The sequence below is a fragment of the Hevea brasiliensis genome, chromosome 4, assembly GCF_030052815.1.
Source record: "Hevea brasiliensis isolate MT/VB/25A 57/8 chromosome 4, ASM3005281v1, whole genome shotgun sequence".
NCBI lineage: Eukaryota > Viridiplantae > Streptophyta > Magnoliopsida > Malpighiales > Euphorbiaceae > Hevea > Hevea brasiliensis.
Window position 1 is genome coordinate 6,406,463 of NC_079496.1, and position 18,363 is coordinate 6,424,825.

At 33.2% G+C, this 18,363-nt stretch overlaps 1 protein-coding gene across 1 annotated transcript; it reads left to right on the forward strand.

The window, feature by feature from the left end:
• Positions 1–4,880: 4,880 nt before the first annotated feature.
• Positions 4,881–12,490, forward strand: LOC110659487 (casein kinase 1-like protein 10). Its single transcript, XM_021817437.2, has 14 exons — positions 4,881–5,527; positions 5,671–5,711; positions 6,841–6,910; positions 7,049–7,197; positions 7,275–7,370; positions 8,394–8,464; positions 10,098–10,159; positions 10,273–10,336; positions 10,485–10,569; positions 10,768–10,894; positions 11,032–11,105; positions 11,228–11,288; positions 11,540–11,673; positions 11,822–12,490. The coding sequence occupies exons 1-14, from the start codon at positions 5,452–5,454 to the stop codon at positions 12,101–12,103; spliced, it is 1,392 nt and encodes a 463-aa protein (XP_021673129.1). The 5' UTR covers positions 4,881–5,451; the 3' UTR covers positions 12,104–12,490.
• Positions 12,491–18,363: the final 5,873 nt, after the last annotated feature.

Below are 18,363 nucleotides of genomic sequence, written 5' to 3' on the forward strand. Positions count from 1 at the left end.
CTTGGACTTCCACTTAATAACCAAATTGGGGTCCCAGCGAAGAACTCAAGCCGTGTCTACCCCGAAGGACCGAGTCCCAGCGAAGATCTCAAGCCGTGTCTACCCGTCCTATCCACAGTCCACACCACATCACACGCACGCTAACACACGCACACTGCTCCAAATTATCACAACAATATCCATGGCATTTTAACAGTTGTGAATGCAACATAAAACGTACCTAGAGTTTAACTACATAATTATATACATATAAGTGATGCATGGGCATGCTTGAACATATAATAATATCGAAATTACAATTAAAATTAATATTTTACTCACAGACTTGACAACGATCACTGTGGCGGCTGGGCGGAGGAAGAAGTCTGTCCCGGCTCACTTGACAATTATATTACAATTATATAACACAATTGACTCAATACAAATCATGAAAAGACTAAATACGTCTTAAGTCGTGCCGAAAATCTGGCAGAGTCTCCCCTATACCTAGAACCTACCCAACCTGCAAAAGAGCTCAAAACACACTTCTATTTTCACAATCCATATATTCATAACTCAATCACATCACACAGCCCCTCCTAGGCCCATCAAAACAGTCATCAATCATAATATATAAATTTACAGTTTAGTCCTTATAATTGATCATTTTTGCAAAAACTGCCCAAAGAAGCTCTAAAAATTCTAAAACTTTGCCCCGCGGTCCTTAGCAATATTACTAGGTTATTGCAAAAAGAATCATAATTTTCTGAGCTACCACAAATATTTTATAAATTTTTAATCCTATTTAAGCACTAGAAAATTATGAAAAAATAAGGTTCGGGTTTACCTTTTCCGATTCCGACTTCAGAAACGCGCTCAGGATGTTTGACAATGGTGGGGTAGCCAAAACCTCGATCCAATTCGGAGACTTTTCCGGTAGGGGGTCTGTCTGGCCGGAAATTCATGGACCCGGACAACTGTCGAATTTCCGCGAATTGAGGATACCTACACGAAGCCCACAACATGGGGGTTAGTATAAAATTTTTACGGAATTTTCTAAGCTCATTTAATGCTCGAAAAAATATTGCGAAGTTTCGTGGGACCCACTGAAAAATGGTGTCGAAAAATTTTGAAATTTATATCCCCCCGAAGCTCTCGACGAGTGGAGCGCTCTGGTACTCTCGGTTTTCTCGTGGGGTTTACAGTTTGTGAGAAATCTAGCCCAAAAGTCAAAATGGGATAAAACTTCTCGGGCAAAAATTGGACAAACCACTGGATGGATTTCAGTGTTCTTGGTGTCTATGAAAAGCTCTCGACGAATAGATGAGTTTAGACATAAGACCCGGTCCGATTGGTAGCCGGATCGACCAAATTTCGACCGGGAAGACGAAGCGGCGCGCTTGAGCGTCGCGTCGCTTCGGGAGCCTTTTTCCGGCGGCCGGTGGGTTGGGACGACTGGGGATGGGCGCCGGCGGGGGGAGGTAGCGGCGCGGCAAGGGGAGGAGGGAGGAGAGAGAAAACGGGAGAGAAAGAGAGGGAGGAGGAAACGCGCGTGGGAGAAAAAGAGAAGAAGAAGAAGGGGCCGGTCCGAATCGACCGGTCCAATCCGGTCCGGTTCGATTCGGCCGGTTCGATTCAGGGTACAAAATTTTGAATTTTTACTTTGCCTTGATAACGAAAACGAGGCTCAAAAATTTCAAAAAAATTCTAGAAAACTCAGAAAAATTCGTAGACTTCAAATATATTTTTAGTTTTACCACGTGGTCTTTAAATTAATTTTTAAAAATCATCAAAGTTTATATTTTCGAAAAATCGAACTCGATTTTTAAAATTCGAAAAATCTCAAATAATTTTCTTAAAATTTAAATAATTAAAATATTAATATTACTCATAAAATAATAAATTTAAAATTTTTAGGGTGTTACAGACTAAAAGTATAGGAGTTATCCGATAGTTTGCATTAAAAGTTTGTACCATTTCTAAGATCCCCTATTTCCCATCTATAACACACACCTGATAGTTGGTGCTGTAATATCTGCTGGCACAGGGGTTTAAAATTTGTGCCTATTTTTAGTTGAAGCAGTTAAAGATGTTCTTACAGCAAATATTTATGTGTCGATTATAGAACAAATCATGGTAGATTCTTTCAATCAATTTGTCTAAACCCATGGTAGAAAGATGTACCTTGTCCATTGTCGCATTGCTTTGTATTTTAATGATAGGGGGGAACCCTCTATTTTAAAGCAATACTCTTATTATTAATTTTGAAGCACAAATAACTGAAGTGATGTTTGCTGCTGTATCTGCTATGAGAATGAACTCAGCCATATATTTATAGGAAACCCATTTCATAAATTCTCTTATTAAAGAAAATAATAATGTAAATTCTCTTACCCAGTGTTGACAAAGAACGGAAGGAGATATTTGGTTATTAATGAAATGATCTAAGAGTGTGATTGTATTTGGATGTTATTATTGTTTGATTGTATTTATGAATTTTAGATTGCAGATAGAGAGAATTAGTTTGATCTGTCAGAATGTCATCCAACTAAATTAAAACACTTGATTTGATTTTAATTTTCTACTTAAATTATTTTTTATTTCTTTATATTTTTAATTAAATTTTTTTTTATTTGATTTGATCCCAAATCAATCCACTGTTTCCACTAGCCTAAGGCAAGATAAGGGAGGTGGGTATTGAGGTAACTTGGCCCAATACAGAGAGTCCTTGATCCTACCAAAAAAGGGGTTGCATAAAAAGCAAGCAAGCAAGAAACAAACAACTTGGTCTAATTTGTACCACATACAGCAAGCAACACGGCACTTAAAAACTCCTAATTATTATTATTATTATTATTATTATTATTATTATTTTGGTCGGAGACTTAAAACTCCTAATTAATAGCAGCCTATAGGTCAATTCAGTTACCAGCAATTTTTATAAGTCTGTGAAAGCTACATTGACCAACCCTGAATTGATTTAGTGTATGTTTGGATGAAGGTGAAAGAAAAATAAATAAAAAATAAAAAATATAAATTAATGAAAGATAAAAATAAGTAAGAATAGATATTACTCATTGGGAAACACATCGTCATCATCATTTTTACTTTTTTTTTTTTGATAGATGGACAAAATACAATTGCACTTTTGTTAGTAATTAGCTACTCAAAATAAGTTTTTAAGGCAATAATGAAAGTATAAGACAAAGATTGCTCCTCACAAACTCACCTACCATTATTGCAATTTGCAATCCCTTCCTCATTTCTTGTTTTGTTTTACTTATTGCTCATTGTGATTTATTTTCTTTTTATCTTCTTAATCATGATTAAGGATTTTCTCATACAGCTTATAAGTATAGAGATTAAATCCTTTTTTTAATTATCTTAAAATGTATTTTTCCTATCATTTTAGTTCATTTTAAATTATTAAATAATTTTTAAACATTTTTAATTAATTAAATCATCATTGATCAAAAAATAAATTTCATACTTACTGTTAGAGATACGAGAGCTCAAAGTATTTGAGAAGAATCATTCTTGATGATGAATCTTATAAAAGAATATACTTATGAATTCGAAACCATATCTAATTCAAAAACTTAAGGTAATGAATTTGTAAGTCCTTCCCACTTATATGTCTCTCGTTCATTTCATATTCTTTCGATGCGAGAATTTCACACTTATATATTCTCAACACTTACTAAAAAAATATTATTAATTTAATTATTGAATATTTATTTTATAACAATGCATTTAGAGAACCAATCTCTAAAATATAAAAATAATTTTAAAATAAAAAGCTTAAAATTTATATTTTCATGTCAATAGCCCCTAGTTCTTTAAATTCCACTTAAAATTGTATGTTTAGCATTTGCTGAGTTGTTATTAAAAGATATTATAAATTAAATTTAATACAATTTAATAATAAAATTTTCAAAATATTTTTTAAAATTATTCTTATATAAATTTAATTTATTATAAATTTAAAACATAAAATATATAATAAAATTTATTTATTCAATATTTAAATTTTATATATTTATTTTTTAAATTTATAATATATTAAATTTAAATAAATATTTTAATTTTTTTCAAGTTATATCTCAAATCCAAATAAGCGCATATAAATATCCATAATTTGAAGACTGTTTCTTTATAGTTTTGCTTGTGTCGGGTGCTTACATATAAATAGGTGTGTGCAAAAGGTCGGTTTGATTTTGAATCGAACAGAATCGATAAAATCAAAAATTAAAAATTAAAAATTTTAAAAATCGAATTAAATCGATTAATAATAAAAAATTGAATCTAACCAAATCGATGAATATCAGTTCGGTTTTAAATTGATCAAACCGAAATTTATAAATTGTATATTTGATTTTCAACTGGGCTCGATTCGATTTTAAACTGATCAAATCAAAATCTTAGGACTCGGTTCAATTTTTTTTTGACTTCCTTAATATATATATTAATAATTTCGATTCGATTCAATTTTTTTTAATTTTTTATAAAAATAATTAAATTAAATCAATTAATTAAAATTATTAAAAATTATAAATTAAATTAAATTAATTAATTTTAAAATTAAACCAATTAAACTGAATTGCCTTGATTTTGATTCGATTTTTTGATTTAAATAAAAAATGGCTCACACCTGAATTTGTCCACAGAAAAAAGCTGAAAGAGACGGCGATTCTCAGCAAGTTAAACTTTCTTTTTTTTTTTAATATCATTTTCGAATGCATAATTATGAATTAGAAAGTGAAAATAAATAAATAAATATTAGTGAAGTGAAGTAAATCAGTGTGTATACATAAAATAAGTCAACAACAAGAGTACAAACAGCAATTTTTTTTAATAAAATTTTTCTTTAAATTTTAAAATAGAAATGGAAAATCCAATTATATCATCAAAGAGGTTCAATTCATCATTCTATCATCTGTCTTGCTTTTCTTTCTCTTAGCTCTTAGCCCTCTCTCCTTTCTCAGTATTGCAAAGTTTCATCCCTGTCTTTAAACCAGATCCTTCAAAATCCCCAAATTCTTGCAGCAAATATCGTTTCCATTTGATATTCTCCTCTTCTTTTTCTATACCCTTAGAAACCCACCTCTCTTTTTTCGCTCCGCCTTTTTCTTTTCAGTTTCTCAAGGAAATGCAGTTTCATTATTCTTGAACCCTCATTTCATTCACTGATTAATGGGTATTGCTTAGATTTCTCAGTGACCTCTTCCCTCGATTCTACTTGTTAGATACTAGTAGCCAGGTTGTATTACACGGGTCTTTTTCATATTTTGGCTATTGATGAGCTTGATTGTTATGTGACATGTTTAATAAAATTGATGGATCTGCAAGTTGCTGTGTTTTTCGATAAGGGAACAGTTTTGGGTCGCTGTGGTTGGTGAATTTAATTGTAAAGGAGTAAGGGGTATTAGTATTTGATTGGTGTATTACTAGTGTTTATTGGGACTGTTAATCATGGATCATGTTATTGGTGGCAAGTATAAGCTTGGAAGGAAGATCGGTAGTGGATCCTTTGGTGAACTTTATTTGGGTATGCAGTTTTTGGGTTTATTCAGTAGCATTGCTCTGTTTTGGTTACCACTACTACTTTTTTTTTTTTTTTTTTCTTTTAACTTTTGATGATTGGGCTTCGTCTTCTTTTCTTTATGGTTGGCTTTTGTTAAATGGTTTCAGGCATAAACGTGCAAAGTGGAGACGAAGTGGCTGTTAAGTTGGTAAGTTTCAACTTTTTTCATCGGAGGGTTGTCTATTGATTCACTTAATTGTTCTGAAATGGTAGTGAACTATTATGACTGGCTATGCTGGAAGGCTTATGATTAAGAGTTTGTTTATGAAGTAGCACTTTTATCTGACAAGAAGTAATTTGTTTTCCCTTCTTCTTTCATTTGTTTCTTTTGGATTTTGAGAAATTTAGCTAGTTGATTGATTTGCAATATTTAATTTACTCTTGTTTTGGAGTAGGTGGGGAGGAATTAAATTAAATTCCCTTGCCTGTTAAAATGAGAAAGGAAAAGGAGAGAAGTGGGTGAAATGAAGGAAAAATTTGTATACTTGCAATTTCCTTCCAAATTGGAGAGAAAACAGGGTAAAAGCAAAAGAAATGAGGGGAAATAGTTACTAGTTTGCTACTTGTACCCTTTATTTTAGAAGTTCATTAAGGTAAGGAATTAATGTGAAAACGAAAAGAAGAGAAATTTAGTTTCCCTCCTTTTTGAAGAAGGGACCCAAATAGGAGGTAGGTGCCATGCTAAAACATTGAATTTGGTTAGTTCTTGTTCTCATGCAACTGTTGGTTTCTTCTTGAATTTCGATAATTGCTTCAGTGCTTCCCTTAGCTAATTTGTAATTTCTATAAAACTTATTTTACAGCACAAGCTTCTAATTAGCATTAGAATGCTGTGCTCCTGATATGTTGCTCCTTTTTCCACATGGAGCTCTGAAGAACAAGAATTAACTTCTGGGGCTTTGGTTGGTAATTACATGATATTGTACTTCAGATTTTGAAAGTCTTATCTAGGAAATGCATAAGGTTATCTAGACGATTGTTTGAAGTATTGCAGGATAGTTTAATTATTTGTGGTTATAGCAGGTAAGAGGAAATGTTGGAAATAATTTTTTTGAATTTGCAGTTGTAGTGTCTGTTCTTTAGTGGTGTACTTGGACATATGGTACTAATTGAGAGGCCTATAATTGTTTTGAATGGATGATTTCATATGAGAAGCTGTGTCTTTGCTGTTTATATAAGTTTGAGTTTGTAGATTTTACTTTCTGTTTTCCCTTTCCCCCCCTGTCCAATTCCCAATCTAAGGCTTTCACTGACCTGCACTCTTGTGGTTTCTGCAGGAATCTGCAAAGACAAAGCACCCTCAGCTTCACTATGAGTCAAAGCTCTATATGCTTCTTCAAGGAGGAAGTAAGTTTCTTTTCTGCTTTTCTTTTTCTATCATTATTTTTTTTTATGAATCTCTCTGTGTATATATTTTGTTTGTGAGCCTATATTTCACTTTATATATCATCTTTCTTATCTGCTTATGTTTTATACTTTGTGAAGCGGGTATTCCCCATCTGAAATGGTTTGGAGTCGAGGGTGATCACAATGTCATGGTTATTGACCTTCTTGGACCAAGCTTAGAAGACTTGTTTAATTATTGCAATCGGAAAATTTCCTTGAAAACGGTTTTGATGCTTGCAGATCAATTAGTAAGTATGCCAGTTGTTGAGAGAGATTTACTAGTGAATTCACTGCTGTGCTTATGCCTATTTACATTTTTGTGCAGATAAACAGAGTTGAATATATGCACTCTCGAGGTTTTCTTCACCGTGATATAAAGCCTGACAACTTTTTAATGGGGTTAGGGCGTAAAGCAAATCAGGTAAATTTTTCTGTTTCATGCTTTTGCATGAATGTATCCTCTCACTGGTTTGCATTTGCTGGTCAAATGTATTTAGACTCTTCTATACATACTTTGTATGATTCTAAGGTCTTATTTAAGATATTTCTTGTCTTTTTTTTTTTTTGGGGAAATTTCAGTTCTTAAGAAAGTCATTGTTGCTGTAAAATATCTCCTTGAATCTATGGTTCAAGTTTGAATAATGTAGATGTATCTGAGTAGTTGAATGGTCCTTAATAAAAAAAAAAAAAAAGTAAGATAAGGATAAAAAAAGTAAGATAAGGATAAATTATACAGGCATCACATCTATGTTGACAGCCATGACAGTTTTCTGCCCCTGGCCCTCTCCCTTGTTAATTGCTCCATTTCTTTTCTATCTTATGCAACAACAGCTTACTTGCCAATCTGGTTCTCAATAGATGTAGCTGAGGCCTTCCTTTTGTGGATTTGCCTTTTCAATTGATTATCTTTATTCTATAACATGTTATAACCTGTAAGAATATAATAACTGAAGTTGGAATTATTAATGTATATGATTGTGGAAATTTGAAATAAATGGGCGTTTTATTTGAGAAAAATTCTTCATCGTAACTTCTTTAGTTAATTGGAAATATGGGGAACTACAAATGATATGAAACTAGTAGTATTTCCACTAGGAGAGAAGTGAGAAGGCATGTGAAAGTGAAAGTGCTAATAGTAATGATTATATTGTATTTTTGGGTAAATAAAGTTGTAGTTTTGTTAAGTGATGGTTTTTCCAGTGGATTATTGATTGCAACACCTCTGTCATTCTATGAAGCTCAATATGATTGAGCTCACTTGTTCAGTATTCAATCTTGTATTCCCTGAGTGATCTTGAAACTGAAAATGAAGTGAGGCTTTTTAATCCGTGTTATTTATTTGTTTTGAGTCTTTTGACAGCTGACCCGTTAATAGATCTTCATTTGTAGGATACTTAAACGGTTTTTCCTCATTATTTTTCTCTGTATTCTTTCTTAACTGCAGGTCTATATCATTGATTATGGCCTTGCAAAAAAATACAAGGATCTTCAAACACACAAACATATACCATACAGGTAAGCAGTGTTGCATTTTGTGTTCTGTTGCATAATTTACTGTTATGGCATCCAGGACGCCATGTAAATTTACTCTTTTGTAGTGGCATTTCTGTTCCTAATCATTCTAGCTTGCTACTTAGTTTTCTCATGTTCCATCATGGATTTTGCTATTTGTTTATATGTATGAGTGAGCAAACAGTCGGTTTGGTTAATTATTGAAAAATTGAAAACTGAACCAAACTGATTATAGCATATATGCCGAACCGAATTGAACTGAATAATTTCAGTTAATTTGGTTCATTGGATTGGTTTAGATTCACAATTTACAGTTTCAAATAAGAATTCACAGTTTAGATTCATAATTTCACATTCAAAATAAAAAACACATACACATTAAAGAAGAGGAAGAAAGCTGATTTATTCATTTATTCTCAACTTCAAAATTTCAAGAACAAGAAGAAATTTCAACATAGCTGATGTTCAATAGAAAAAATAACAACAAACTTAAATTTGTAATTTCACAATGCAATCAACATCTGAAGTTCTGACTTCTGAACAATTAAAAAATAAAATCAACAAACCCTAAGCCTCATACAAGACAAATTGAATCTAAACAATACAAAATACTAAACATGCATGGGCTGCATCGCTGCAATGGAGGAAGGCCCTGCCTGCAGGGCTCGGATTCATAGGTGAGGTCATGATGAGAGGCCATGAGCTGCAGAGCTTCAGGGGAGGGGATGCGAATGGCTGCAGGTGAGGGGCAAATCTGAAGACAAGGTCACGATGGGTGGGGGTGGCAGGCGAGTTCATGAGCGTGAGGGGATGCTGGGTGTTGGGCCACTTTTGGCGAGGCTGTGAGAAGAAGAGGCTGCAGGGGCCTCAACCAGTCAACCTAACTCGCAAAGAACAAGACGATGACCTAAGAAGAAGAAGACCAAAGACAGCGCAAATGAGGAAACAGAAAAGGCTTGGGAGGAAGAAGACTCTTCCTGGAAGAGTGAGGAAGGACGGTGCAGAGTATATATATATATATATATATATATATATATATATTAAATTGGTTCAAACCAAATTATGTTCACCCATATTTATATGTGTGACCAAGCAAAGATTATGAAGTGTTGTATTTTTTATCCATATTTTTCTTTCCATATTAATGTTTCATCCACAGGCACCTCAAGGGTACACCTTTCTTTTGCTTGATTCTTCTAGTATCTAAGGATATTTCACGGTTTGTTTCTCTTGGGGAAAGAAACTTTTTAAAAGTAGGTGTCTATTATAGGGAGAAAAAAATAGCAACTTGTTGTCGATCTGATGATTTTCTTTTTGTAAGAAAATGATGGTGTTAGAACAGAGAATGTAAACATTTGATGACCATGAATCCATGATTTTTTTCAAAATTGCTACCTTGTGTCACAGAGGAAAACCTGATATTTGCAAGCTGGAAATTTTTTTGTATAGAAATTAGGGGAAAAAAGTTTATTTCCAAACCTGCAATGTTGGAAACCCCTTGCATTGTGACAACCTAATATCTTTTTTCTTTTTAAATACATCAACAGAATTATGAATTTTTTTTCTACTTGCTTTCCTTTGTGAGCTTCTTTTTACTGTCTGACTCTGTCTTGAATACTATCTGGTTTTTTTGCAGGGAAAACAAAAATCTCACAGGCACAGCTCGCTATGCTAGTGTTAACACACATCTTGGAGTTGGTGAGTGGCTGACCGTAGCTTGTAATTGAATATGGGTGCTAGATGTTGCTATCACAATCAAATTTGATCCAACATTAAATCTCAGCCTAACTGTGGTAATATTTTACTTCCAGAGCAAAGCAGAAGGGATGATCTGGAATCTCTTGGTTATGTGCTTATGTATTTTCTGAGAGGAAGGTTGGCACTTCACTGATTTGCCTCAATCAAGTTCAATGACATATTTAACTTAGTTTCTTTGGAATGGCAGGCCTTTGTTCCCTATGATGCACTCTTTGGGCATTAAAAAGAAAAAATTATTTGACTTGGATTTTCTTTTGATTTTCAGCCTTCCCTGGCAAGGCTTGAAAGCTGGGACTAAAAAGCAGAAATATGACAAGATCAGTGAAAAGAAGATGCTTACTCCTATAGAGGTATCATCATTTGCTTTACTACAAGCCTCCAGATGCTCTTTTTCTATAATTAAATATATGGTATTAGATTGTCGCGGGAAATCACTAATGCACGAGTACAATTTTATTTTTAACTGTTAGCTTATCCTGATGAATTTATTAATGTTCATCATGTTTTATATTTGTTTGCATCTGAAATGTTAATGAATTGTTTGGCAGTTGCTTTGCAAAAACTATCCTTCAGAATTCACATCATATTTCCATTATTGCCGATCATTGCGATTTGACGATACACCAGATTACTCGTATCTTAAGAGGCTCTTTCGGGACTTATTTATTCGAGAAGGTTAGCTCATACTCCTAAAACTTAATTCTCAAAAGTATTGATTGGCATTCCAAAAAATTTTATATGCAATTATAGTTGATTCCCTTCTGCTAAAATTTAGAATCTTATAGGGGTTTTAAGAATTGTAATTGGTGCAGGGTATCAGTTTGACTATGTATTTGACTGGACTATATTAAAGTATCCCCAGATTGGCTCCAGTTCTAGAGCAAGGGTAAGTTAGTTTTTTGGTATTCATTTCCCTGTAAAAGCATATTTCTACACTTCAATTTTCTTGATTAGTATATTTATAGTTGCATTATTGTAAATTATATTTTTTCTTTTCTTCCTTAATAGACAAGCAGCAAACCAGCTATAAATCCAGGTCCATCAGCAGAAAGAGTGGAACGACCGTCAGGTCTGTTATTTTACTGCAATTTGATGCACGTTCATTCTTGAGCAAATATATTGTTGATCAATGTTGAGAATTCTCCTTGTAAATGAAGTGTTAATGCGGTACCTAGTACGCTTCTATTACATAGTACCTTTTTCCCCAATCCTTTTAGAGGACTTAGAATTTTTTACAGTTTGTTATAACATTCTTATTTGACAGTGGCAAAAGTTAGTCTAGTTTCCCAAGTTTGACGCGATTTTATATGTTTCATCTAGTGGGCCAGGAGATACGAGATAGATTCTCAGGTGCAGTTGAGGCATTTGCTCGAAGAAATGGTTCTGGGCATGCTTTGCATGGGGATCACTCCCGACACAGGTCTACAGATGATGTGCCATCATCTAAGGCTGTGGTGAGTGGTGCAATACGTATTATGCACTTCTGTGCGCTTCAATTTATCATTACACTTGGATTTTGCTCCTCAACTAAAGACTCTCTCTCTCTCTCTCTCTCTTCCCCCCTCCCCTCCCTCTTTCTTCTCTTCTTCCCGAAACCCCTAGCATACTGGTTCTGAAAGGCACCGACCATCTTCTCGAAATGGTAGTACTTCAAAGAGGGCTGTCGTATCAAGCAGCCGGCCAAGCTCATCTGGTGAGCTTAGTGAGAATCGGTCAACACGGTTGCTCTCAAGCAGTGGTCGATTGTCCACGACCCATAGAGTGCAACCTGGGTTTGAGTCGAAATCATCTTCATTTACTCGTGCTACAGCCACAAGAGGCGGTCGTGATGATACACTTGGGAGCTTTGAGCTTCTGTCCATTGGCACAGGAAAAAGGAAATAAGCAATATATTCGTTTCTGGTAAGAAATGTTATCTTGTGTTAGGGATCATACCTCCTCATGTAGCCAAGATCAGAGGATTACAGTGGTGTGTTAGCAGTTACTTTGTATATGTTTTCTTATTGTTGGATTCAACTCAAGGCAAAAAGCTCCTCGAAGTTTCTCATGGAAAGACTCCTGGACCCCTCTGCTTTATCTCCTCAGGGATTCTTGCAATTACAAGACTCAGTGGACTTGTCCTAGAAGGACGTGCATCATTTCACGTTAGGGAATTGTTTACATGTAAGACACTAGTCACTTTGTAATAAATATAACTCCTGTATTTTTCTTTTTCCCAAGGAAAAGAAAACTTAAATTAAAAGACTTAATAGTCTGGTTTCTTCTCTGTTAGTACTTCTCTTTTTTCCATGCTTGATCTCGGGCATAATGCAATCTATGAGAGGAATCTTGCTTCTAGATGGGCATGACAATAAACATTTATTTAAAAAAAAAATATTGGACTAAAGAAAATATTCCTCTTCATATGCCTCTCATTCGGAGGAAGAAAGTTGTCTACCAAAGGAGGACAGTATAATTGAAAATCTCAATTAATTAATGTTCAATAAGGATAAGTTATGTTACATTGTCTTAATCCAACTATAATTAACTTTTGTGGGGTCTAGGCTCCTAGTCAGCCCAAGGGAGCGGGCAGCAGCTGATTACATTTCACTTCTTCCGTGGACGTTTCCGGGTTTTTGTTTAAAGTTTGCATATTATTTTTTTATTTGGTTTTTTTTTATTAATCTAATTAAATAAAAAATTTAATAAATTAATATTTTAATAATTTAAAATTTATTTTTTAATAATTTTTAAATAATAAAAAATTAAAAAAATTAAATTATATGTGAGGTATATAAAAGTTTAGTTTAGTTGTTATACCATTTTTTGTCTCAGATATTTAAGTATTATAATATATATTTTTTAACTATTGTGGGCCCCAGCTCTAGTCAGCCCAAGGGAGCGAAGAATAATTGATACATGTGCGTTTTCTATCTGTGTAATTTCATCAAATAATTTGGCTTGATTTTTCGGGTTTGATCTTTTCTTAAATCAAAATCAGCCCTGTATATATATTCTCTTTGGGCGTGCCCTCTTGGTGCAATATATGGTTTCATCACATTTTCATTATTTCAGTTCCCCCAACTTTTTATTTTCTTTTATATTTGATTGGGAAGATAAATTTTGCGATTCTATTATTTATTTCAGATTATTAAAAATGGTGAATATGGAAGGCGCGGTAGGTGACATTGTCTCGCTGACTTGGAAATGCCACCGCTGCCTGAATTGTCACGGTTGGCGTTGAAAGCCAATTCATGCCTTCTGAGGAACTCTTTTCGCAGTGGCTTTCACTTCCTAATAGTTCCAGATTGGTACTTAAACAAATATCAGTTAACCTATGATTGTTGCAATCTCATTGTTTTAGAATCCCACTGTTTGAGAATTTTGCATTGGTTTAATTGTTTAATCATGTAATATGCACAAAGAATTTTAGTTACAAGATACAACCATATTCTAAAATGTTTGCTTTGCCAGTTTGATGAATTTTCACACGGGTTCTTTTCATTAAGGCTCTGTAGAGAGGTTTGCATATCTGTTAAAAGCTGTTTTGGGTTTTTAACTTAAATTTTGGGATTTGGTTGTTTAATTTGTAGAAAAATATGATAATGGCCCAACATTGTAAAATTACTATGCAAGAAATATTCAAAAAGAGAAGTAACAAATGGAGAAATAGAGCATGATTTAGTCACTTCAAAGGCTACTTAATTGCTTAAGTTTGATTATGGTGGAGAACAGACGAGTCTTTGATACAGTCCTTTACCAAGCATTGCTAATTTTATGCTTTACATTCCATAGATAAGTGAAAAGAAAAAGAAAAAAATAAGGATAAGAAAAGAAAAGAAAGTGTTTAATTCGAAAGAAATGGCAAATTGAATACTTGTTGGCTAGTGCTTTACATTGACATTGTTTTGAGCAATGATTAATTCTTGAATTCTAGATTTGAGTCTTTGAACTGAAGATTAAAAAGATTCCTTTGCGGTAGATTCCCTTTCATTGTGTTTGTGTATTCATTTCTCTTTGAAGAGAATAGAGAGAAGAAATGACTGCAACATTTGACAGTTACAGTTATTTATATAACTTCCCCTATGTAACTAACCATTCCTGCCACTCTAACAACTGTTTGACTTACCTAACTACCTCATCAGCTTATCGTAACTACATTATCATATTCTACTCTTTTTAGTAGTACATGGTTCTGATTCAATTCTTTGCAAGAATCCAAACTGGAACCGTACTTCAGTTCTTTCACTTTCTTGGAACTAGAATCAAACTTCAATTCAGTTTGAAGCATTTTTAGTTTTGGTTCTAGTTTGAGTTTTAATTCAGTTTCAATTTCAGCCCCAACTTTGGTTTGATTCTCAATACCTACACCCAAACTTATAATATTGTTGTATTCCTTTTAAAAAAAATAAAAATGATTATAAAATTCTAATATCAGAAGACCAATAAAAATAATATTATTAACTTTAAAATAACAATATTAATATTAAAATAAAATATCGACAAAATAGTGTAAAAATAAAGACTTATTCAAGAAGAATACTAAAATCTAACTAACAATATTCACATAAAATTATAAGTTAATACAAAACATCCATAGTAAGTCACAATATTTGCATCCCAAATATAAGATAACACTAAATCAACAAGTATAACATAAAAGTGAACCTTTGTTGCCATATTTTCCACTCTAAAAAAATCCAATCATTTTTCAAGTTCCAAATCTTCTTCTAATATGATGGCACTTTCATTTTTCACTCAATTAACTTCATGACATGAAAAGGAAAGTTGAAAGAAAAATTATTATTAAAACAACAATAAAAATAATAATACTAATATCTAAATAACAATATTATATTATATATAGAAAGTATATTATATGATTAAAAGGTAATTTAATCATATAATCAATAATTATAAAGTGATTTAATGCATTGATAATTAAAAGGAATATATATATATATATATATATAGAAAATCGATTTTTCAATACGAGTTCAGTACGGTTCTTGATAAAAAACCAAAACCATATCAAACCAATAAAATAAGTACGATTCATATAGTAATAATTCTTTTTCAGTTTCAGTTTGGTCGACATGGGTTTCCCTGTGCACACACCCAAGTCTTTACCATACAATTACAGCCCCTTATTCATTATTATTCATAAGAACATGTTCTTTTCTGTTTTTATTTCTTGCTTGAAAGAAAATCTGTCTATTTTGTGGGTGGATGAATGAATAGCAAGTATGCAAATGAAACTTGATATTATCTTTGAATGAATCCATAATGAGCTATATTTTATGAAATCTAATTCTATGTGAAATAAGATGTGCTTAAACCTTTTGCATTGTGTGGTAGATGGGAGGTCCTCTATACGTTGTGTTTTTGAAAATTAATGTCATTTCTTGCATCTTGTAGGCCTTGGACACAAGAGCGGAGGTGGAGCTTTGCATTAATTGAAGAAGCATCGCTCCCAGGTACAGGAGGTGTGGAATACATACCAAAGTTAGTAATTATCCAGCTTTCTCTCTGATCCTACTTTAGTTGCCCAGCAAGGGCTACTCTGGCTTTATTGCAATTTACAAGTGTAGTATTTGTTGCACTGACTTTTGATTGATCTCATTTTTTGGATCTGATTAGAACTGGAGTGGGAAGACTTTGGCAGTTATTCATAATGGTATCTTACAGTTGGGTTGATAAAGCTTCTACCTCAGATGCAAAAAAAAAATGGCAAAGAGTAGGAGCAGTTTCGCAGCAGGGATTTTTTTTTTTTTTATTATTATTTTTTTTTTATGTCCAAAGTAGCTCAAAATAAAGCGAGCCAAAAGTATGCAAAAAAATAATTACCAGTGGTTTTCCAGTTGCATATTTTTCTTTTCCCATGAAGAACTCTTAAATTCTCGTTTCTTTTAATATCAATTCATCATTGAAGGATATCACGTGCTTGTATCTATCATGCTAGTGACCTCCATTACTACAGAGATCAAAATGTATAAAGAACTTCACTTCTGACAAATAAAACCTGTTCATCAATTGATACAATTTTACAGTTTGCTGCTTTATGAGACATGTTTCTTATGCATGATGGATGAAGGAAAGTGGGCTCATTTGAAGGTTGGCTATTTGAGATCTTCGGCTAAAAATATGAAGTCAATATATTTGAGTTTTCCCTTCAAAACTAAGAACCAATTCAGTCCCTCATTTTCCTCCATTTCTGATTGTATTTCATGCCAATCAATTATTGACATCTCAATCAACATTTCTTTTAATTATTCTCACTACAAGAAAAAAGGAGATTTGAAACCGAATGTCTAGTTTCAAATAGGTAAAAATCGATTTTTAAATACATTCAGAAACCGATTTGAAACCAAAATAGTCGGTTTAAAATCCGCATATTTCTAAATAAATTAGAAACGGAAAATGAAGTCCGTTTCAATTTTGAAACCATTTTAAAACTGGTATTCCAGTTCAAAGTTAGAAACCATATCAATTCAGTTTCAAAATCCGTTTCAATTTAGAAACTAATATTTTTGGTTTCAATTTTTCTGAAACGGATTTTTATTTCCAATCGGTTTCTAAATTGTAAAAATAAATAAAACACTTTTTAAAATCAAAATGGATTTATTTTTAAAATAGAAACGAAAATTCCATTTCAAATCGGTTTATAAAATTATTCTTATTCTGAAACCAAAAATTGTGCTGTGTTGGATTAGAAACAGAAATTTGTTTCTAATCTGTTTCAAATTAGTAGTAGAAAATTTTTTATTTTTTTTATTTAATATATTATTTCCTGCATTAAAGCATATAATATAATATTAATTTTAAATGCTCAATATCACAATATTTACAATATCAGGCTATCAAATATCAGTCAATATTATATATAGATATGACAGTGAAGAGTTATGATAATAATTTACTGTATGGAAAAATAACATATCATAATAACAAAAATACAAGCTGCTTGTCATCAACAAGATCATCACTTATTACTACTATCGGCCTCTCTACCATCATCTTGATGAGTAGCATCTGGAGTTGGGGCTATAAAATGCACACCCTACATCATTTGTGCCATCATGTTTTGCATCATTTGTTGCATGTACTCCTCTAGCGTCTGCTCAAGTTGTCAGTATCTATCCTCCAGCATCAGCTCACGCTGTCGGTCTCTCTCCTCCATTGCAGCCAGACTATCCTTTAGTGTTGCGATAGTCTAATGTAATTGTTGAATCTCTTCCTCCATTGCCTCCAACTGAGCACGATAAGATGCAGTAGAAGATGATCCATGCAATGAGATAGGGGTAGAAAATTGATGCTTGGGATCCAATCTGCCCCCCACCATCCCCCTCCGCCCAACAACTTGATAATATAGTGCCACTTCATCCATAGTAGAAGGGTCGCTGCACCCCTCTTGTGGTTGAGACGACTGCTCCTTAAGCGCCAAAAAAGCATCCCGCATAAGTTAATACACATGTTTCAAATACATTTGTCTCAGCAATTGAATAAACAAACTCAATTATTCATTTTTTTCCTATAATTGGAAGACAAATAAAATACTTGTTCACTTACCTTAATTGATTGCGCTCGTGCATCAACCATATTGGAGGTGCCCTTCCTAGTCTGGGTCTTATGGAAAAACTCATAAGGAAAAGGTCTTCGGCCAAGTTGGGCTTTCTGAAAAGATATAATGATTTTAGTGATATTTATAATAATGTTTGATTATTCACTACTAATATGTAGGTAAACACTAATAAAACCAGTAAATATGAAATCATTATCATTCTATCTGCATGAGTAGCATGTGAAACTGAACCCCCTATGTGTCTAGAAATGCATGTCCCAACTCCCCCTATCTCACTACAGTGGTTAGCAGTGAACTGATGGCTCTTGGCTTTGAACTTTGGGCTACTCTATGCCTCCTTCCATTTTTGTATTGTACTATTAGGCACGATGACCTTGGATTTTCCTTTCCTGACATTGCGCATTAGTGCCTTGTAGTGCTCTGCAACCTCACACCTTCAAGCTTCCTTTAAGAGTGGAGTCACCTCTTGCCAGTCAAAGTATTTCTATTGTAAAACAAATAAAAATTAAGACAGTTGTATTAGTATGATAATATTTTTTTAAAAAAAAAATTGACAGCATTTCCCCTTAATTTTGGACAGTCC

What these genes read in the sequence shown, in the direction of transcription:
- LOC110659487 (XM_021817437.2), top strand. Translation starts at nt 5,452, where the DNA reads ATGGATCATGTTATTGGTGGCAAGTATAAGCTTGGAAGGAAGATCGGT. An exon ending in TAGGGCGTAAAGCAAATCAG is followed by an intron (nt 7,371 to 8,393) that starts GTAAATTTTTCT and finishes TCTTAACTGCAG; the next exon opens with GTCTATATCATTGATTATGG. An exon ending in AGATGCTTACTCCTATAGAG is followed by an intron (nt 10,570 to 10,767) that starts GTATCATCATTT and finishes ATTGTTTGGCAG; the next exon opens with TTGCTTTGCAAAAACTATCC.